The sequence below is a fragment of the Malaclemys terrapin genome, chromosome 2 (assembly GCF_027887155.1).
Source record: "Malaclemys terrapin pileata isolate rMalTer1 chromosome 2, rMalTer1.hap1, whole genome shotgun sequence".
Lineage (NCBI taxonomy): Eukaryota > Metazoa > Chordata > Testudines > Emydidae > Malaclemys > Malaclemys terrapin.
Window position 1 is genome coordinate 221,615,084 of NC_071506.1, and position 23,866 is coordinate 221,638,949.

At 41.9% G+C, this 23,866-nt stretch overlaps 1 protein-coding gene across 1 annotated transcript in view; it reads left to right on the top strand.

Annotated features, from left to right (window-relative positions):
• The window catches only part of TBC1D5 (TBC1 domain family member 5), a 286,376-nt gene that overhangs the window by 198,915 nt on the left and 63,595 nt on the right, over positions 1-23,866 (top strand). The window contains exons 16-17 of the mRNA XM_054020011.1: positions 10,326-10,391; positions 20,966-21,129. Of these exons, the coding sequence (XP_053875986.1) occupies positions 10,326-10,391; positions 20,966-21,129 (230 nt within the window). The remainder of the gene's footprint in view (positions 1-10,325; positions 10,392-20,965; positions 21,130-23,866) is intronic.

The following is a 23,866-nucleotide window of genomic DNA, read 5'->3' on the forward strand; positions in this document are numbered from 1 at the left end:
CTTTCAGAATGCTGGTGTCTGATTTTGATTACAGTTAATAGCATAAAACATATTTGCTTTTGACAATTGGCATTACACCTGGAGGGAGCCCCTACTCCTTTTAAGAAATACTGACTTTTTTCTTGAGGCTTAAAATAATTTTATTTCCTTACATTTCTCAATTCAATTTTTTTTTTTTTACAGTCAACAAAATAAATAGTGGGTGATCTAAACCTCAACCACAGTACAGTGCACTGTACAGGAGACAGACTTCTGCTTCTTGGGCTAATGACCGCCAAGGAGATAACATTGCTCTTTATAAGGGGGGAGTATGTAGACTCTGTGTATTCATTTCTGTCTACCTCCAAGCATCTTCTAATGGATTATGAGCTTGAAGGCTGACGTTGGTTCTCCTGAGCCCCACAGTAAGCACACAGTAGGAAGTTGCTTTTTGGTCAGAGCTGAAAATATATGGGGAGGAAAATAATAATACAAAAATAATACTTTGCACATCTATGACCCAAATTTCCTCCTCCTCCTTACCTGCCATATCAAGGGTCCTAGTGGACCAACTGTAGCTTCTTATCAGGCATCATGTGGCCAGTGGCTATTGGTTGAGCAGAACCCAAAAGGACAGTCACAGTAGCCCTTCTTTTCCTACACAAGTATAGAGTAATTTGAAGCACGTTTCTAGGGGCCTGGTTGAAGTTCAGCTAAGTAGTTCCTTAGCAACCCCAACTCAGACTTGGGGCACTGCAGAAACTGCCCCAGCAGGGCTCTACAATCTGTAAAAGTGAAGTTCCTTGCATAGTGGTAGTTGTACGTGGGCTGAAGGAGAAACTGGAAACCAATTAATTCCTTAATGGCTCTCAGTTGAAGCAGGGCCCCACCTGACTCTCAGTAGAAATGTCAGACGTCGCAATCGTGCGCCTATTGAATCATTGATAAAACTCCTAGTCACTTCAGTAGAAGCAGATTGGGACCTGAAGAGAAACAATTCCAATGATTTTTGATCTTTTAAAAAATAATGTTCCCCTTTCAGCAATTTCACAGCCCCATTTTCTTTGTCCCCATTTTTTGTGGGGCAGGGTGGTAATAAAGTGAGGTCCTTGTAAATTTTGGAGGTCGTCTGCTTCAGATAAAAGGAGTGAACGAGCTGAGAACACTGGGTATGTCTACACTAGGAAAAAGGTGAGTTTCTACATCATGACAGCTGACACATTGTGAAATCCTAGCCTAGACAGAGCAAGTTGTAGTTCTATCTAGATTTAGGTGAACCCAAGGGTTGTCCTGTCTACACTAGGATTTTACAACATGCTACCTGTCACATGTTAGCCATCATGTTGTAAAAACACCATCTAAATACAGTAAGCAGTCAGAACAGAGATTTATAGGGGTCAGTCAGAGCAGAGAGATTTGTAATCATGCTACAGTTATTTCAAAAGTTACCATATAATGATGATTTACAACTTCCTGCACAAGTAGCAGTACAGGGATTTACATGCTGTACCATTATTGACAAATAATAGTAGTGATGCAAGTTAGAGATCCAGAACCAGTCTGGGCACAGGGAACTTCATAGTTGGAAAAATCGTACAGTTAGGCTTCAGTAATGTACAGCATCCATGCATTATGTTAAAGATTATTCCATTTCAGTATAATGAAGGGTAATAAGCATCTTTGTGTATCTGAAATTGGTATTTTTCTTTAGTCCAGTAGTCTGTCACTGGTTTACACTGATTTGAGATTTCTCATTATTGTTTAATATAGCACCATTAGATGTGATTTAAAGACCAAAAAGACTTGAAATCATTAACTATGTCTAAATTTTTTGTATATGTAGTAAGAGTGGTAAGGATTGCTGTTTTCTATATTAGTTGACTGTATTGTTTGTTTTTCTAAATAGATATTATTTCAATTTTCCGTTGATAAGCTACAGTTGATTGGTAATTCTAAATTATGGCAAACAAATGAGTCTGAAAGTGCTGTGATTTAGTTTAAGAAACCAAGCCCAAATGGCTATAGAAATGTTAAGTCATGTCTCTAAAGGGGTGTCAAATGTTACTACCATGGTCAAAGAGAAAGTAAATTCATATATATGGAGCGGCTGATGAACGCAGATTCCTTATCTGCCTAGAGACATTGCTGTACCCAGACACATCACTGTCTTTTTGTAATGATCATTTTGCAGAAATTAGCATTGTGAAAGAAAGGAGTGATGGGAAGGTTTGCCTTGGGTACCTTCCACCTTTTCACCTTAGATCTTTCTCCACTCATGTAAACAAAGCAAAGACTTTGAGATGTTGCTAATATTTAAAAAATGTAATAGTTTGAGACCATACTTATTTTTAAAAAATAAAAATAGCTTACTTAGTTTATTGTGGTATAAACTCAGGATACCCTGGGAATTTTATAGAGGATTACTGGAGATCCGGGAGGTGTGCATAAATGGGTCTGGTAGCTAAGGTGTAAATGTGCCTTCTTCCCCTTGCTTCAACCATCTGCCTTTTTCCTCCTCAGTTCTTACCTCTGTATCTCTCCTCAGTTTCCTTCTGCCACACACATTCTTTCTCTCTGTCGCATTTGCTCTTAGGCTGTCATTCAACAAACACTTGTGCACATGTTTAAGTACATGAATGGGCCCTTTGAAGTCAGGGGGACTATTCAAGTGCATAAAGTTAAGCCATGTATAAGCATTTGCAGGATTGGAGGTTGTCTTTGTTTTCACCCTCGCCCACCCACAACTTTCTTACTTTTATTCCCTAATGCTCTCAATACACTTCCACTATCTGGTGCTCTCTCATGATCCAATTGAGATGACTAGAAACATGGATACCAGCCCAAAGTCCAACAGACACCAGCACTTCAAGTAGTGCCTACAGTTCTCATGCTGTACGTGGTTCTGACATGTGGGGAGAACTGACTATAGATGGCTGCTAAGGGGGAGGCTTTAGATAGACCATAAAAACAGATCCAGGAGTGGTCCCTCAGGTACATATGTGCTCACCTATTCTGCTGGTAGTTTCACCAGCTCAGCTGGCTGACAGCTCCTTGAGGTGACAGTATTCTGTTCTTTACAAAAACAAAGCACTGTATTCTGTAAATCTGATCAGTGCAGACCCTGTAAAAGAGGCATTCCTGGTTTTCAGAGATCATGATTATCCTAGTTGTTTTGAAAAGCTGAAGTTATGTTGTTCATTTACATTAATGTATAGCGGGTTGTAACCATGGTGGACAAGACAGATTGCTTACTGTTTTCTTGGGCCAAGGGTGAGGGAGTGGTCGGTTGCAAAATGTATTGCATACCTGACAAAATAAAGCCAACGTCAGTCCTGGATGGCATAGCTCTTCTAGATTAGCACGCCCTGCTTGAACAGTCACCAACTAGCTGTGGCAGCAGCTACAAAAGTGTTGTTGTGCCTGTTGCTTCTTCTTCGAGTAGTGTCCCTATGAGGCTCCACTGTAGGTGTGTCTGCGTCCCTGCACTGCTGATTGGAGAACTTCAGCAGCAGTTTCCGTTGGGCCCACACATGTGCTGTCTCTCCTCGGGCTGCACCATGAGGCTAGGCAGCGCGCACGGGCTAACCATCCTCGGTTCCTTCTCACCTGCCCCTGGCTAGAGACAGAGCCTTTAGCTGTCTCCTTTTCAGTTGTTAATCTTTAGCTTTTAGATACCCTTTAGCCTTTGACTTTTATTTGTCCATGCCCAAAAGAAAAAAACAACCCAACATCAAGAAGAAAAGACTTGATTCTTGTGTCGACCCTCCGGTGTCGGGGGCACTCCTGGACAAGGGTATGCCCGGCTCTTCAGGCTTCAGGAAGTGTCGCACTTGCAGTGAGGCAATCCCAGTCACGGGCAAGCACTCTCAGTGCATTCACTGCCTCAGCAAGGGCCACATCCAACAAAAGAGTTCCCTCTGCCAGCAGTTCTGACTGAGATTTTGCAAGGACAGAGAGCTCCACCAGAAAATCATCCTTATGGAGACGGCTCTCTGACCCCAGCCCTCCAGAAGGCATGAGTCGTCCCCTCAACCTTCGACTTCAAAGGATAGTGGGTCAAAGAAACAGTTCGGGGACGCCTCTCCCAAGTCAAAAAAGAAAGCAGGAAATCCCCTCAGCAAGCTCCAGGATAGCCAAAAATGATCACCATCTCACTCGGTATCCTCGGCACTGCCGGCACAAGGATCATCCGGCACCCATGCCTCACGGCAACCGTCAGTGTCTGGTGCCGCTGATAGGCCCACAGACCCTTTGGACGTGGGTACCGAATCTTTGGTACCGAGAGACAATGGCAAACCCCTAAGACGCTCCTGGTACACGAGCTGTCGTCTGTACCAGTGGTGGCATCGGCCCATCCAGCACCAGAGAGATCAGTATGGGTGAGGTCTCCATCTCCCCTGGCACCACCACCAACACCCGGATGCTCGGTAAAGGCAGAATTCCATCAGGCCGGTGACCTGGCTATGTTGGAAGCTCCTGGCTCTTCGCCCCTTGGTACCGAGCTCACGGCACCGAGCCATGGCCGACCAAGGAGTATTCTCCCACAGTCATGTCATGCCCCTCCGATATTGAGTTAGGGATTGGTCAGTAAGTCGGACAGGGTTTCTCTGTACTCCTCCCAAGCTCCATATAGGGCCCAATATTAACAGGGTCTGAGATTGTATCACCAGACAGCACCATCACCATCTTGGTATGGTCACCCATGGGCACGTCCACCAGGCCCTATGCCACCCTAGTGGCCATACTGGGACCCTTGGGCGGCGCACCAACAGCCTGCCTCATGGGCACTGAGTATCACCTGAGAGCTTCTGAGGAATGCCCCTTAGTTACAGCATCACAGGCCTGGGAACCCCAAGAAGTGGAGGATCAAGAGGTGGACAGAGGAGGAGGTCACACCCAAGGCCATATCCTCTTCTTCGCCGGACAAAGCAGTCATGCCATTGCCACCTTCCATGGCAGATGACTTCTGCTTGTTCCTAGATCTGGCGAAGAGAGTGGCAGACGTCCTCTGCATACTATTGGAGGAAGTTAAAGATACACACCACCAGCTTATTGACATCCTCTAGTCCTCATCTACCTCCAAAATTGCCCTCCCAATCAATGAGGCCATCCTAGACTGAGCTAAGATGGTGTGGCAAACCCCAGCCTTGGTGACCCCAACATGCAAGCGGGCAGACAAAAATATTATGTCCCCACAAAGGAATCAGCGTTCCTGTTCACTCACCCACCACCCAATTCCATTGTGGTGGACTCTGAAATCTCGTGGCCGACAGCACGACTCCAGGACAACACCCTATGACAAAGACAGGAAACACCTTGATCTCTTTGGTAGGAAGGTGTATTTCTCAGCTACCTTACAGTTTCGAATTGCCAACTACCAGGCTCTCTTAGCAAAGTATGAGTACATAAATTACATGACTTTATTGATAAGCTGTCGGAGAGCTTCCAGGATTCCTTCAATGCCATCATCCAAGAAGAACAACTTTGTAATCGTCCCTTGACCCCGCCCACCTGGCTGCCAAGATCATCTCCACAGATACGATGATGAGATGGGCCCCATGGCTCCACCTCTCGGGATTCCCAAAGGAGGTGGATGACCTCTCTTTTGAGGGGATGAAGCTCTTTGCTGAGAAGACCAACGCCTCTCTCCATACCTTGAAGGATTCCAGGACCACTCTCCAGGGCACTGGGAATCTACACACTGGGGCAAAAGAGACTTTTTAGCCCTCAGTACCACCGGAGGCCTTATTTGTCCCAATTCCCGTCACAATGGCACTAAGTCTCAGAAGAAAAAGGGAAAGTTCTCAAAATGAAAGCTTTCAGGTGCCCAGTCCTCAACCCAACTATGTGCCCCTAAGCATCACTTTTGACAGGCAGGTCGAGGCACTGCAAGACCATTCCCCACTACTACCTGCAGCCATGTACCCATTTGGCCACCATTTGGCAACGTTCCACAGTGGCTGGGAGCTCAAGTTGGACAGATGGGTCCTAGAGATCATCAGATCTGGTTATTTCATCCACTTCACCTCCCTGCCCCCTCTACAACACTCTTCCCCGTCCCTCTTCAGGGACTCTTTTCACGGAACTCTACTACAGCAGGAAATAGATCAATTCCTGCAGTTAGGAGCCATAGAACCAGTACCTCAACATCTATGAGGCAAGGTGTTTACTGTCTGTACTTTCTGGTACCCAGAAGGAAGGGAGGTTGGAGGCCCCATCCTGGCCCTCAGAGTTCTCAACAAGTTTGTCAAAACTCAGAAGTTCCAGATGGTCACACTATCAATGATCATTCCCTCACCAGAACAGGGAGACTGGCTTTCAGCCCTCAACCTACAAAATGCCCATTTTCACATCTCAGTACTACTGGCTCATAGCTGTTTCCTCAGGTTCACTCTGTGAAACAACCATTACCAATACAGGGTCCTTCCCTTTGGACTTTCATTAGCCCTGAGAATATTTTTCAGAGTTCCCTCAGTGGTGCCCACATATTTAAAATCTCAAGGGATAATGATCTATCCTTACCTAGACTACTCTCTTCGGTGCTTCAGGAGGCTCATCAAGACACTGAGGGCATGATGCGCTCGTTCATGGAACTGGGCTTACAGATGAATGCCCAGAATTCAACCCTCACACCAGTGCAATGCCTAGAATTCATAGGGGCCGACCTAGATGCACTACAGGACAAAGCCTTCCTACCTCAGGACAGATTTCTGTCCCTGATATCACTTACAGACATGGCTCAATGCAACCCTCAAGTGCCAGCCACAATCTGCCTCCAGCTCTTGGAGCATATGGCAGCTGGCATGGTGATGATTCCACACGTCAGACTTCACAGGCTGAATAGGGACAGCTTGGATAAACCTGTCATTGTCCACCTTGATCAAGAACTCCCTGGACTGGTGAAAGAACCCGGCCAGTGCATGCAAAGGGATTCCCTTCTTTTGGTGCCACCTTAGTCACTCCTTACCCCAGACACATCATAGGATAAAGCATGCATTTAAACTGTCTCACAGCGCAAGGCAAATACCAAACATCCCAACTTGAGGATCCTCCACCTTAAAGCCTGGCTTCTATGTGGCTCCAGCACCTATAGAGCTAATGCTCAAAGGAAGTGCAAGAGGTTCTACTACCCACTTACCTTCAGAAATGTTCCAGGTTCCAGATTTTGTGCACGTCCCAACAAATCTTCCAGTGTCACTGGCTCTTCCACATATTCTGTAATATGCTCTGACACTTAAAAAATCGGGGTTATCCCTGAGTGCTTTCAGGGTTCACCTAGCAGCTTTTACAGCATTTCACCAGGCCGTAGAGGGGTACTCCGTACTTTTGCACCCGACCACTAAAAGGTTACTTAAGGGAATAACAAATCTCTTCCCTCGACTTCACACCCTTCGTGGGACCCAAACCTAGTGTTGAAAGGGCCGCTAGGCCCTGCCCTTCGCCAGCATACCCATCGATGAAAACAGTCTTTCTGGTTGCAATTATCTCAGCAAGGGGAAATAGCAGCTCTGATGGCGCATCCCACGTACACAATATTCTTCTCTGACAAGGTTAAACTCAGGCTGCATCTGAGGTTCATCCCTGAGGTGACCACCTCGTTTCACATGAGTCAGTCTATTCACCTTCCCGCCTTCTACCCCAAGCCTCACCGAGACAATAGGGAGGCCATATTGCATACCCTAGATGTTAGGCGAGCCCTTGCATTCTACCACGACAGGACAAAGGCCTTCAGGATGTCCCTTTGACTATTTCTCTCTATGGCGGAAAGATCTAAGGCCTCATCAATATCAGCCCAAAGACTCTCCAAGTGGGTCTCGAATTGCATCAAGCAGTGCTATCAAATTCATAACATGGCCCCTCCAGATTCGATCCGTACACATTTCACGAGATCGATCTCCTCATCTGTCACCTTCCTCAAGAATGTTCCCATTTCAGAGATCTGCAGTGCGGCGATGTGTCATTCCACACCTTTGCAGAACACCGGGGACTCTGCCTCTGATGCCATCTTTGGCTTCACAGTACTAACTCTACTTCAAAGTCCCAGCCCTGCAAGGGGATACTGCTCAGGAGTCACCTACAGTGGAGCACCCTTAGGACACTACTCAAAGAAGAAGGTTACCTTGTGTAGTAATGATGGTGCTTCAATATGTGTGTTCCTATGGGTGTTCCACAACCCACCCTCCTCCTCTCTGCTTCAGAGTTCTCGCTATTACTCTGTGGTAGAGAAGGAACTGAGGACAGTTAGCCCGCGCGTGCTGGATAGCCTTGTGGTGCAGCACAAGGAGAGACAGCACACACGTGGGCCTAATGGACACTGCTACTGAAGTTCTTCAATCAGCAGCACAGGGATGCAGACACACCTACAGCGGAGCACTCATAGGGACACTACTCGAAGAACCATCGTTTCTGCCCAAGGCGGTAAGTAACAACTTCTTCTTCCATCTTTAAAGTTGCTCACACTAAATTTATAATGAGGGGAGCTTATTTTTTATCAGTAGCTGATTTTTAAAAGATCAATAATTGGTGTTCTTCATTTTAAAGTTTTTGTAATGTGCTGAATTCTTGTTAGGATAATGCCTATGCAATAAAATAAGGTAAATGGAGAACTGTAGACTGATCTAAAAGAATACACTTACAAATCTGCAAATTCCAGATTAGTCTGTAATGTTACAAATAATAGTTGAACTGAGTACCAACGCACTGAGGGTGCCACCCAATTGAAAAATCAAATTAACCTTACTCAGCCTACCCTATATTACAGGAAAAGATTGGGCATCAGTACTGCTTTCTTGTGCAAGATAGCGTGCCAACAGCATAAGAATTAAAATATTGTCCTGTTCCTACTGAAGGAAGCACTTCATTGACACTGCGGTTAAATTTAAAGCTTGAGTTCAGTGTACTGTATGTAGAGCTTGTTATCCTAAAAGGAAAATAAATGTGATGGTGAAAATGTCTCTGAAAAAAAACTAGCTAAGTTGTTTCCCTTTGTGTGTCACAGGATTTCTTGTTTTTTCAGAAGCCACTTAGGGCTTGTCTTCACTACCCGCCTGGATCGGCGGGTAGAAATGGATCTCTCGGGGATCGAATTATCGCGTCTCGTCGGGACGCGACAATCGATCCCCGAATCGACGCGCGTACTCCACCAGCCCAGGTAGGAGTAAGCGCCGTCGACGGGGGAGCTGCGGCGGTCGATTTGCCGCCATCCTCACAGCGGGGTAAGTCGGATCAGATACGTCAAATTCAGCTACGCTATTCATGTAGCTGAATTTGCGTATCTTAAATCGATCTCCCCCCCCCCCCCATTGTAGACCTAGCCTTAATCTTTAATTACCAACTGGTGATGTGTTCATAGAAGAAAAGAGTTTCTCCTTCAGTTAGTCTCTGTGATATTGACTGTACCTAATTTTTGTATCATTTAAACTACAGTACAAAATTTAGTTTTCCTTTGGGGTCCTTGATTCAAAAAGGCTTTTGATTTGAATGCCACTTTATCACAAGCACATATTAAAGGACCAATATGAAAATGAAATGCCACCAAAATTATGTTCAGCTATTGGAGTGTCCAGACTACTATTTATTTGGCATATTTACATTTCTGAAGTAGTTGTAGTAACACAAGATCTTTGTAATCAATATAACATTATGACATGCCACTTAACACAGTGTATTTGAATTAACTATATATTTTAACTCCCTGCTGATTATGTCTGGAAAACAAGTGTGTTGTTTCTGGGGCAGAAGGGAGCAGCTGTGCTTACTCAAAGCAGAGCTACATAGTAATGAATAGAATAAACTGCAGACTAACAAATCTGTTACTTTTTTGTTGATTTTAGTACTGCATTACTGACACAATTTCATATGCGATTAAGACAACGCATATTAAAATCAGCAACATAAAGGTGTGAGTTTAGCAGCGCCCTAAAACAAATTTCCACAACTAAACATATTTTGCTTCTAGCACTTCACAATAATAGCACAACTCTCTGATATTATTTTGTGCATTAGTATCAGAGTTGTACTATCGTGAAGAGCCAGAAGCAAATCATGTTTAGCTGTGCAAATTTGTTCACATCTTTATGTAAATAAAAAAATGTCTTTACACATTGGGTTTTTTTTTTCCAGCATACCTGCTTTATTTAAAAAAAACACACCTTTCTTTGCCAAACAGCCCATTAATTTTTGCCAACTCTATTATACATTTTTCAGGTACTGTTTTTGCTTGGTTCATGTTTCTTGTGTGGAGTTAGTGTCACCATCGTTCAATGAACTACAGGTTAAAAGACTTTATTTCAATAAATTGTATTTGTTCTTGTAAAAATCCTAAGATGTTTTTATTTATTTACTAGGAGATGTAGTTACAGGCAGCGAAGCACAGATGTCTGTTCCTGCTCAGAATCTAACAGCCCTCCAAGGTACAGTTGCTATGGCAACTCATAGTATCTCTTTGCCTGCAGCATTATCATTGGTCTGTCAAGGAACCCCCAACTGATTTCACTTGTGATGTTTCCATTTCCAGTGCTTATTAACTCACTGTCCTTGTCCATCCACTGAGTGGCACTGTTGTTCAGAAGAAAAAAGGTTTCCCTTAAATTCATTAACATGATGACGCTGAGGGTGGCTGTGATACTGATTTACATTACTATGTGCCAACTTCTGTCTTTGCTAAAAATCTGATTAATCTTGTATTTTGTAGTTAATTTCACACATTACTTTGTTAATATTCAGGTGCTCTTTTTTGGTGCATATATTCACAATGATAATCTTCGACTGAGGCATTTTGGACTGGAAGCCTGCTGTAATTAGCAGGAGATGCACTTTTATAGTTTACTTAAAGAGAAGGCTTAGCTGCCTGAATGTGAAATATTAAGATATAGATATCTGTAGGTGAAATTGTTTTAAATAAATTGAAAAAAACTGAGTTGAAAAATTTTATACCACTTAGAGTTTGATAAAGACAGGGGAATTGTACAGTAGTTTGCATGAACTTTGAAAATAATTAACAAAGAAAGTCAAGTTAATAAGAAACAACACCTGTAGAAATCATTCTTTTTCAAATTTCAGTACTGTGCAGCCTGGTTACTGCAACTGTCGTATTATAGATTAGCAGTTCTGAGTACTTTTCACTTCTCCTTGAAATCCGGTTCTACTTTGGCTTTCATGGCATAGGCCTCACTTGCTTATCATCCTCTTCCCCTTTTCATGGGACTGCAGAGGGCTCTCTCCTTGATTCTTATCTTGCTCCATTCTTTATCCCTGGACAGACTCCTCAACCAACCTGGATTCAACTATTACCTTTATGCTCACTACTGACAAATCAACTTCTCCACAGCTGATCTGTTTTCCTCCTGCCCAGTCCCTGATTTCAGTATGGATCTCCAGTGTTTGTTTCTGTATGGCTCATCTACAACTCACCCTTAGTAAAGCTAAAACCAAACTGTTTTGTTTTTTTTTCTTCCTAAATCCTCTCCACTTTCCCTATCCTCCACTGAAGTTACTGCCACCATCCTCCAGGCTCACAGCCTGGAAAGTACACCTCTACCTCGATAAAACGCAACCCGATATAACACGAATTCAGATATAACACGGTAAAACAGTTCTCCCAGGTGGGGAGGGGGAGGGCACTGCGCACTCCGGTGGATCAAAGCAAGTTCAATATAATGCGGTTTCACCTATAACCCGATAAGATTTTTTGGCTCCCGAGGACACCGTTATATCGAGGTAGAGGTGTAACTTTAGCCCCTTACTATTATTCTTCCCACATATCCAGGCGGTATCTAAATCTTGCTGCTATTTCCTCCAGAATATATAGAAAATCAGAAACTTCCTCTGTCCTGATTCTAAAATGTTCATAACTCTTCTTATCCAATTTTGATTATCACGACGACCTTCTCTTTAGCCTGACTTATATCTGAGTCATCATCTCCAATACCTTCAAAATGCAGTCACTAATATTCTCTCCCCTGCTCACCAGTCTGTTATCCCTTCTCTGAGTCCTCCTCCTGGCTTCCCATTGTACACCGCATTCATTTTAATCTCTCATTTTTGCCTTCAAGGCTCTGCACGCCTCCACCTCAGCCTTTTCGCCAACAATACCAACTGTGATACACAATTCAGTTTCTTCTCCTAACCCAGCATCTGTGCCTTTTTCCAGGGTTACAGAAACAGAGCCTTTGTAACCACAGGACCAGGCAGAACATCAGCTGCCTTTAGCAGTAGCCAAATAGTCAGTGTTGTGGAAGCACTGCTTCTTCTAGCGTGAGGAAGGTGTACCAACTGGAGTACTCTCTGCATTTTGACTTGGCATCCTCAATCTCTGTGAGCAAATAGGCAACCATTTCTGTATCCATGCACATGTATATACATAGTAAACATACTGTATGGTAGTGTGCCCAGATTAGTCTTACGTTTAGTACTGCATAGCTTTTTCTTGTCTTCTGTACATTCCTGTGATGTTTTTACCTTGATTTTTCTGAAGTCTGCAGTGTCTAGATTGAAGCCCTCCCCCCCCCATGCATGTTTCCATTCTAGAAGGTTGGACTATTAATATGCTGTTTTGAGCTCCTTTTAATAAGGATGGAGTGTATTGATCTTAGATTGAGTAGCAGAGGGGAGAGGGTTGTTGTGATTCAGTGATGTTCCAAGGTTGCTAGTTGAAGTACTAGAGAAGAATGGGCTGTATTTAGCTAGCCGTGTTGTCTCGTTACTATATATAGTTCTGTTTGTCGCCTTCTTACACATTGTGGTGGCACATTCGAGGTAGGGGTTCTGTTCCTTATTTATTTGTTTTGATTCTACTTGATTTTCCAAAATTATATGCTTCCTTAGATGTCCTCATTGTGGTTAGCCATTCTGTAGAGTGAGTGTACTATGCCATTAGTTGGTAAGTGTGGTGAATCAGTGGGACATGCTACAAAGTCCCAGCTGTTATTTTGTATTTACTCTGCTGAGGTCCTGAAACCTGTGCCATGCAGGCAATGCTCAAATGTGTTGTTCCAACATAAAATGAAGGTTCTTAAGTTTTCAAAAATGGACACAGGTGGAATAAATCTGAAAAAGTTGACACAAGCATTATGGTAAGACTTTGTGATTTCCACAATGCAAGGTCTCAAGGAAGCTGCAACTCGGCCAAATTTTAGACTGACAGCGTTGGAGTTTGCTATTTAAATGGGTCCTGTTTGTTAGTCAAAGCATATAGGGCTGGTTTTACTTGTCTTTGATTTGTTTTCTCTAATTTTAGATTTGGCAGCCTTTCTTGTCATTGGTCATTCCTGTTTTAATTAATTATGATTTGCCACTCCTTTTTTATTCTTGATATGTAGCACTTGATCCTCCCAATAATTGTCGGAATCACAGTAGTGCCCACAGGAATGGAGTAGACACAAAGGTCAATGGTGATTATTTTCCTTAGGTTTTCTCAAATTTATGTGCAAGTTCTTTTTTCATAGTCTAGTGTCCATTTTAGCGATCACTTATGTCTGAAAAATATAGATATATATTTATGCTCATCATTTCTTCTGTTTAGCGCTTTCTATATTTTAGCTTTCATAGCATTCCATGTAATTTTTTCTAGTTGTCATTTGGTTATCCATTTGTATTCAGTAAGTGTTAAATTGTTCAAATCTCTTGATCTCATGTAAGTAATTCCTCTGTAGATCAGTATTGTTGTACAGTCCACTGAGTTCCGTGTTATAGATAGTTTTTCTAGTACCAGGGTATGCAGGTCATTTATAAGTATTGATTTATTTTAATTTTTTCTGTAAACTGTGAGCCTTTTTTTGTGCGATCTGTCTGATGGCCTGGTATTTACCAAACGGACAGTTTGCTGCCCTTTTCCATTTCCTGTGTGATTTATATTTTTGGGGGTTAGTCCTGTGAGAACATGCAAAAATACTTTCACTTTTACAACTCACCTTTTCCATTTTGTGGGTTTGATTGAAACTGTGGTATTGTTATTTGCATGCATGATGCTGTGATGTGTTCCGAGTACTGTATATCTATTTCTGCGTATATTGATGGTATCTGTGAACCTATTGCTACGTCATCTGCTGGCCCACAGTGTTCACTAATGTAGTTAACAGGTTGAACACAAAAGTATGTAATGACATCGGATGTAATATAAGATCTATCATTTTTTCACATTGTTCTTTGTTTCAGTTATCCTGAACAAATATGGAAGTTATCTAATCATCACTTATTCAGGGGGAAAATAGCATATTTAGCTTACCCTTTATATGTTATGTATTTTTTAAATTTTTCTTCTCATTCTATCTTTGATTTCATACTCTCCACCCAATAAGTTATTCTTATTTTTAGCATTTATATTTCCCAGCCATGACTTGAGATCCATGAAATATACCCTTCAGATTACATCGTAACTATAAAAATGTTGTACGAAATTCTGAAAAGTTGCTGTCAACCCTTGTGATGGGTTAGAAAAAGAAGTGGTATATAAGGTAGGTAGGACATAAACTCTCTAAGATTTATTTCTCAATCAACACCAACAACTTGGGCTGTATTCAGAAATGACCTGAAGCGTCTTATACTTCCACCACTGCACCCTGACAGGTATGGATGGAACAATGCAAGTTGCTCCATTCTTTCTTTCTCTGAGAGGGTCCAAGTCTTAGTCTGGGGTAATTCTGCCTCAGGACTTTCTCATATGAGATACACTGGGGTCCTGTACTATCCACGTTCCTTTCAGTTTGTACATAATGCTGCTGTGGTAAAATTGTTCAGATAAGGGCTAGCTGCTGAAACTGAATCCTTGCAATATGGGAGGTTATGCTGGTTGTGTGGGGCAAATACCAGGAAGATACAATAGGTAGATACCTACCTTCTCAGTTGACGTGGCATTTAGCTTTTGTTAACAAGTTCAGTCTCGGGGCCCACTAGATACTACCTACTTTGGACGTTCAAAGAGCAGTAGTATCCAATATTGTTTTTATTCATGTTCATTATTAAAGGAGGTTGGGACTTTTCCTTTGGGCACCGACCCTTCCTAATTTTGTCATCTCCAGATTAGTTTACTGTGACATGAAACTTCTATTAACGTAAGTAGAAAATGGCTTCCAACTTGTTTAGCGGTGGTTTTCACATGGAGTATATTACAGCAGTGCTCCATCTGCACTGGATCCCAGAGTGTTTACAAGTCTAATTCAAGGTGCTAATTTGATCTATACTGCTCTACGTCATTTACTATAAATCCTGGCTACCTTGAAGATTGCCTCTTTCCTCATGTCCCTTCCCTAGAGCTGAAATTAGCAGAGGTGATTGATTATTGTTGCTGCTGCTATTATCTAAAGCTTCAAGATTTAAATCATTAAGGGATGGAGACAGAGCACTTTCACTGTGTGGCCCTTGTCTCAGGAACTCATTTCTCCCAACAAAGCCAAAGTTAGCTGACTGCAAAGCCTATCCGTTTCTTTCAGTTCTTTCCTGAGGGACATGGCTTAGGAGCTTGAAGGTTAGTCTGAGTGAAAGCTGTTGACTCCTTTTAGTTGTCACTGTATTAAATTTTTTTGTATCAATGTGGCTTTTTTTTTAAAATGTGTATATTACCCAAGAGAGCATCACAGGCCACTTTATAAACTAAATTGCTAGGGAGAAGATTCATAAGCAAAAAATATTGAGAAAAATTAGACCAATTATCTTTTGTCGAAGATCTTCAACCACCATCTCCTACATTCATAATGATTCCAACTAGAATATCAAATATGGGATTTAAAAAAATAGCTGAAATTTCAGGAAGTTTGAATTCAAACTAAATTTCAAATCCAAGCCTAGTGAGTCAGGCTCAGCTCTGTTTGTTATTTAGTCATAAAATACAATGTACATATTGGAGCATTTATAAAATAATTCAGATGATGTTTCAGAGCATGAGGCCAAAAGTGGTGATTGTGAATAGAAAAGTGCAGAAGTCATCTTGAATTGTGTTGTGCCTTAGCAGTGTTTTCCATGACGATGGTTTCATGTTTTATCCTGAACCTTGTTTTTTTTAGCCCTGCTTTGGTTTATACTCTTGTCATCATTTCAGAACCACACTGAACATTGTTTTCTACTGTAGAAGATCAATATCAGGCGTTCAGTGTATTCATTCATTTATTTAGACAATTACATTTTAATGTGCAACTTTCAGCATGCTACCTGAAGCCTCTCTTGTTTCAGTAAAGCAGCTAGAAAAATAGCAGCTTTGTCGAATGGTGAGGAATATGACCCTTTTTAAAGGTTCTTGTAATTTTATGATTTCTGCTTTCACTCTGTTGAAATTTTGCCGATTTCAGAAATGGCCACCATCTCCCATTTCAGTTTATGGGACTGAAGCCTTGGGTTTCCCTCACAATGATATCTGCCATTCCTTACGGCATTTTCAGGTGAAATGAGAATGCCCACAGCAAAGATGGCCACCATCACCCACACTTTCCAATGGTGCTGAAGCCAGGTTGCCTTCAGGAAAGATGGTGGCTGCTTAGTGACCATGTAAAGGTTGAGAAGGGAATGAGAAACTGTGGGTGCATCAGGGAGGGGGAATGTGTTAGAGGATGGGACAGAAAGCTCTGAGAGACAGAAGGCAGGGTGAGGTCAATGCAGGGAAATGTAGAGAGAAGGAGGCAGACTTGCTGGGGAATGCGGGAGAGGAACGCAAAAGGAGATTAAAGGGAATTTGGGGAAAAGTGGGAAAAGGTTTATTCATCACCTTTTCTACCCCCCAGGAAGCTTGTTGAACATTCAAATCAATCCTCCCTGCATTCTGCTCAATTACTCACCATCTGATTCTGCAGTGTGTGATGTCTTATTTACGTCTGTGTCCTGGCCAGTTCTTCAGACAAGATTTCAGTGTATCCAGTTGTTTGTTTTTAAAGTGTTTTCATTTGAAACGTCTTCCCAAGATCACATGTTTGTTTGGGTTTATACTTTTTATTTAAGAAAAGCTATAATTTTTATCAAAAAATTAAACCCAGTATTATGTGCAGTACATATTGCAAGTACCAGAATGCTATTGAGAACTCTACAATGGGACCCAGCCAACCAGAGTCTCTTGGATGTCTAGGAGACTTTGCCTGGGTGGACCTCATTCTAGGATTGAGGCCTTAGATGACAATGGACAGTGCTAATGTATTTTCTAAATATATATAAAAACAAAAAGTAGATTTGTGTTCCCTAGTCTTCTAATTTTGATTAATCTGTGGTGTTAATGTTTCATGTGGCTTTTTGGTATCTTAATCTCTCTTTCTTTCTGCAGCCTTTTCTAACTTTGTTTTCTATTGTAGTTTTCTATTGTTTTATCTCTATGTTGTGTGGTGTGGATTTATTATGGAAACACATTTCAAGGAGTAAAACTGCAGTCCATATTGGAGGGAGGAATGTGATTTAACACAGACAGGGGGTTGTTAAATTTTCAGAATAGTTTAAGCAACAACCATTACAAAATACAGACCATGCTAGCAGCTGTATGGAATTATATATAGCATATGCAAGAGTGAAATTGGCATGAAAGGCTGAAGCAGCAATAAGCTTTAGTAAAACCAAGGGCAGATTGTAAGGAGATTTACCAGAAAACCAGTGAGTAACTTTATACCTGTGCGTGCGGGTCACTTCCTTTGTGTGAATGATTTTTGGTGTCATAGAGGTTAGTAAAACAAAAGGGATTCACAGTCAGAATAGCTGACCATACAATGTGACCATCACATTGTAAAAGTGTACACTGAATTCACAGGCATAAGCATGCATGAAATCAAATATAAGGCCCTACCTAATTTGCGATATTGCAGAAATTGCAGATCCCGCAATATTAGGATTCCACCGCCATTTTGTCAACCAGGTGCCGGACACGGGCTGCCAGCCGCCAAGCACTAGCAGAAGGACCCCAGCCACCCGGGGCTGATGGAAGGAGCCCTTCGCAGTAATGACTGTAATATAGATGCCGCAAAATGTCTGGTTATCAAAAAAAAGTAGCAGGCATAACATCGTACTTGAATGTTTATATTGTTCCAGCAAATTTTTCTGAAATAGGTTTTCTCTGGCTTTTCCAAATTACTGCAATTAATAAAGGTCTGTTATTACTTTTCCACCATTTTCAATGTCTTGTCCGCAATTCAGCTGCAATTATTTGACAATCATCCCGTGATTCAAGTAGGGTCTTAATTATATATCGATTCACAGAAGAAGCAAAATCAGAAAAGAGACGTGAGAGAGAAAATAATTACAGAAGACTAAAAAGAATGCTGGTCCATAATTTCTCGTGGCATTTTATAACTTTTTTCACTGCAATAGTATTTAACTTTCCTTTCAAATTAGGATTTTGTGCCCCTGTACTAGATCTACTTTCCCATATACACCTTTAAAAAACCTTTTTAAAAAATCCTAGCTCCGCTTTTATCCTCCATCCCAATTCATCTTTGCAACCCTAGTGACAGTACATCACTTAATGAAAACTGGGATATTAATTGATTTTGTTATGGGACTATTAAATTAATATTTTAAATAAACAATATTAAAAGCAACTCTGTTGACCTAAATAAATGTTTTTGTTTCTTGCCAAGGCTAACTTTGTTGATCATATAGGAATTGTCATTTTGCATCAGATCCGTGGGCCATCTAATCCAGTATCTTCTCTCTGATAGTGGCCAGCACCAGATGCTTCAAAGGAAGGTGCAATAAACCCCACAGTAAACTGCCCCCTATGAAGGCCTCATCCTAATCTCTGATCATTGTAGAGTGGCTTAAGCCCTGAAGCATTTTTATATTTCTTCCTAGATGTGATTAGCATTAACTGTAATAACTCTAGATTTCCTTCCTGGTTAAGTTCTTGGCCTAAACATCATCATGTGGCAATTATGCACTGTGTGAATAGTTTTTCCTTTTCAGGTTTGAATTTGCTACCTGTCAAAGTCATTGAATGTCTCCTTGTTCTTGAGTGATCTGAGACAGGGAGAAGAGAAGCTCTTGATCTACATTCTCTATATTATTATTTGTAGGTGTTGTTCTTCTCTCAAAACCACTGTCATATTTCATCTTTATCAACCACAGCAGTGGAGGTAAAAGTTGTCTTAGCTCCCTGAATACCTTACCTGTTGTGAACTCAGGGACCTTGAAATTTTTTTCCCCACTGCACTAAACAAAAAATCCATAGGACTTGGAGAAGTGTAGCTCCACGTGCCATGCAAACATTAGGCAAGTGAAAATAAACTATTTTTTTACATAATGTTCAGTGGAAACAAATATTTCCTTTTTGGAACTCGCATCTCCTTATCTTCAAAATGCTTCAGCTCAGCTGTTGAGAACGTTGATTGGATCAGCTGTTATGAGGCAGAGTATAAGTCCATGGGGTGTATTCTGAGCTTTCTTTCAATATTCTGATGTGCATGTTTCTAAATTATGCTTCAGAGAAAATGGGCAGAGTAAGACGTAGGGTATGTTTACACTGCAATTAAAAACCCATGCTGGCCCATGCCAGCTGATTTGGGTGTGTGGGGCATGGGCTGTGAGGCTATTTAATAGCAATGTAGCTTTCCGGGCTTGGGCTGCAGCCCAAGCTCTGGGACCCTCCCACCTCTCAGGGTCCTAGAGCCCAGGCTCCAGCCCGAGCCTGGAAGCCTACACTGCAATTAAACAGCACTGCAATCGAAACCCCAGGAGCCTAAGTCAGCTGGCACGGGTCAGCCGCGGGTGTCTAATTGCAGTGTAGACATATCCATAGGCTTTAAACGCCTAATGAATGATAGCGTGTAACAGGTGACGAGCCCTATATTTATATTTCAAATTTTATTATGAGTTGAAGAGCCAGGAACTTATATGCTCAACCTTTCCATAATATTGTGAATTCAATTTATTTTATTTTATTTTATTTTAATTATGTATTGCAGCACTGCCTGGTGTACTTTATGCTGCACAGGCATATAGGAAGATACAGTCAGAATTTAAAAAATGTATGTGTTAGCTCTGCATCGCTATGATGGAAAATACAGTTTGGGGACTAGCGGATCAGAAGGGAGAATTAACTTTCTTTTTATACTTATTTAGCAACCCTAATAAGCTTAATGCAAGTTAGTATGGATTTCTCTGGACATGTTGAAACAAATGATAGTAACATTTATAAAGGAAAATCTTTGAGAGTTGGAACTGATTCCTATGAATTTGGTGTAACTTCTTAAAGTGAAATCAACCATATTCTCTGTTTGTTTCTCATTGGTGCAGGATGATTAAACTGATTTGCATCTATTAAAATATTTACATCTTAGTTCCTTTCTTAGGGACTCTTAATTCTCAATCCTAGTACTTGAGCTATAGTCATTCAGAACAACCCCCAATGATGGAAGAAAAGTAGAAAATAGAACATCATAAAAGTCTTTCTTCACAACCTTATATATATGACTTCATTAAACAAAAAATTCTTTTCCATTTCCATCCCTTTTCCCCCACCACATATTGTGTGCAAGACTGAAGGCTTCACATCAATCTTCTCATATTAATTATATGTGTCATACAGATTACTAAGGTACCACTAGGTATCATATGTACTTATTAAGATTTGTTATTGTTTTTCTATGCCCTCTTATTAGAAATATACAGAGGCCCGTATGTCAGAGTAGTTCTCCATATGTCACAATGCATACAGACACACTTTAATTTTGCAAAATCTCATTCTGTGTTGATCTGCTTATGAATCTTAGTGAGCAACACGTGGGGGCAGGTCTACACTACGGCAGGGATCGATGCTCTGAGATCAATCCACCAGCGGTCGATTTAGCGGGTCTTAAAAGACCCGCCAAATCGACTGCAGATCACTCTCCTGTCGATCCCTGTACTCTACCCCCGAAGAGAAGAGTAATCTCCCTTTGACCCCCCAGAGTGTAGACCCCGCGGTAACTTGACCTAAAGTACATCGATCAACTTACGCAGTAGTGTAGACATAGCCTGAGACACGAAGTACTTGATAGAGCACCTTTCCACTGATTTAATGATTTGTTGCTCTGTGCTTGTTTTACAGGCCAAAGTTCAAAAAATGTCAGTTCATCTCCAAGCATAGAGAGCTTGTCTGCAGGACGTGAATACACAGGATCTCCTCCTTTGTCTGCATCCAAGAAAGATTTCTTTTTCAGTACCATCTCCCGTTCTCGTTCCCACAGCAAAACTATGGGCAGAAAAGAGTCTGTAAGTTCCTAAACATTGTGAGCTGGTTTGGGTTTGTTTTTTTTCCATGACACATTGTTTCACTTATTGGAATTGATATTTTTTCTTATTAATTGTTTGCCCTTGAAAATATTCCCAAGCAGAAATTAATGACAAAACAGAAATCACTGAAGATATTTGTATAACATTTTTTGCTAAATAGCATCTGCTCTCTACACTCAATCCCACAACCCTACTTTATCTTCTGAAGCCCCTGAAAGTCTCTCGTGGGCCAGATCAGAGGAGAGACTCCTGCAAGTTCATTTCTTTCATTAGACTTCCGGGGTGGGCCCGAAACTAGTAACTAGTTCAGAGACGGACTTTATAATCATCAGATCCAAATGTATCCATCTGGTGCCCCTCAAATTCCCTAATATATTAGAGGTTTCCCGCAATGTCTGTCACATCTGTATCCTACAATGACAGGTATATCTCCAAGCATCCACTTTCTTAAGCCACAAGAAATTCTTGTTTAAAAAACTTGTTGCTTTCATCTAAGGAAATGTGTTGATGTAGTAGGTGCTGTGTAAGAACTTACCACCTTAGTGAAGAGCTTAGAGGAGATCTAGTTTGATTAATCTTATATGTTATGGGAGCAAGCTCCTTCACTGAAATAAAAATTAATTAATTTAAACTTAAAAAAACATTTTCTTCAGCCATCAGCCTCACATAATCTTTCTGATTGTTAGAGACATATTTATGTAATGATAAACTGTAGAGTTTTTGGCTCAAAAATGGAGGCAAAATGTACATTTTCTGTGTTTTTACAAATTTGTTAATAGAATTTCCTGTTAATTTCACCAAGTAACTGTAATAGCAAAATTTCTATACTATACCAAAACTTTCAATATTCAGAGATCCCAGAAATACAAACGCACAATGATAAGGTAAAGACAGAATGGAAACGTTAACTGTGAATGTCATAACTTTAAAGTTTTAACCCTAAGATTACAAATAATATAGATTTTTCTGTTTGGTATTTAAAATTTGCTGCCTTACTAGAAAAGTTTTTTTTTTAATTATTATATTTTTAAATTTAAGACCTTGCCTACTTGTTTTTGAAATGAAGAAAACATGTCCATTCTGCTTTTTACTCAGCTGTGTTCAAACAATATACTGGGAATAATGAAGATACTGGAGTGGGAGTTATTTGCTTTTTCATTTTATTGGGGTGCCTAAAGACACAAGTATATAAGGCCTTGTCTACACTGGCAAGTTTCTGCGCAGTAAAGCAGCTTTCTGCGTTGTAACTCCTGAAGTGTACACACTGCCAAGCCACTTAGTGCACAGAAACTAGGAGACAAGAGGTGTACAGTTTTCTGCACCAGCATAGACACCCTGGTCAATTACAGTGCTGCGATAGGCCTCCCAAGAGGTGTTCCACAATGCCTGTTCTCTCCTCTCTGGTCATCGCTTTGAACTCTACTGACTTGCCCTCAGGTGATCAGCTGTGAGCCCCACCCCTTAAAATCCTTTGAAATTTTGAAAGTCCCCTTCCTGTTTGTTCGTTGATGCGTGCAGTGGTCTCAGAGCATCTTTCCAGGTAACCATGCTTGCTCCACGCACCAGGCAATCCCCCGCTTGGAGCAATGCTGAGCTGCTTGACCTCATCAGCATTTGGGGAGAGGTAGCTGTCCAGTCCCCGCTGCGCTCCAGCCGTAGGAATTATGATACAAACGGACAGATTTCACAATGCATGACAGAAAGGGGCCATGACCGGGACACACTGCAGTGCAGGGTCAAAGTGAAGGAGCTACGGAACACCTACCAGTGGAGACTTCAGTGGCTCGCGTGCCAGTCAAGAGTGGACCGAGCCAGGAGGAGGAAATCTTGGACAAGGATGTGGAGGGGGTGGGGGACCCAGAGGCAGAGGACGACTCTGAGGTCAGAGATACATGCAGCAAGGAGCTCTTCTCTACCCCAGAGGAGGCTAGCCAGTCACAGCTGGCAGAGCTTGGCGAAGCACAAACAGGAGTGGAGGCCCCTGGTAAGTGGAGCTGCTTTGTTTTTTGCCCCATTAAAGGTAACTTTCCCGCGCCTCTCTGCCATCACAGGGGTTGGGGGGGGCACCATTGCTGCACACAGTGGAACCACATAAGGGCCAGGGCGGAAGCTGCAGGCTTGGAGAAGACCCTCCTTTGATTCCCTGCTCACCCTCAGCAGCAAGATATCTTCCATAATGAACACAGCCTGTGGAAAATGTGGGTACAGTAATGACTATAAGGCCACCCCTACAGCGCTGGCTCTCCCCAAGAGCCACATGCCCAGTGTACAGTACGGTCCTGGAACACTGATTTCCCCTGCCCCTGAGGTTATTCACCGTTTTGGGGGTCTTGTGGCTCATGTGTGCTTGCCGGGAGTCAGCCAGTTAGTGACAGGTATGTGAACAATGGCTGTGTTTTAAATCACTGAATCAGTGGTCCGTGTGTTGCAAACAATATTGCTTCTGTAAAATGTTGCATTTTGGCTTCACAGATATGATTTTGGGAGCCCAGCCTCCCTCTTTGTTATCGCCGGCTGAACGGCTACGCAGAATTAGAAAGCAGGCACAAAGAACTAAAGAGGACTTTCTACATGATGTCATGATGCACTCCGCAGCCGAGAAGCAGGAATTGAAGGAGTGGCAGAACAGTTAGAAGAGGGACCAAACGGAGAACGTGGAACACCAGAAAGACGCCACGGAGCAGTTCTTAAACATTATGGAGCACCAAGTGGATGC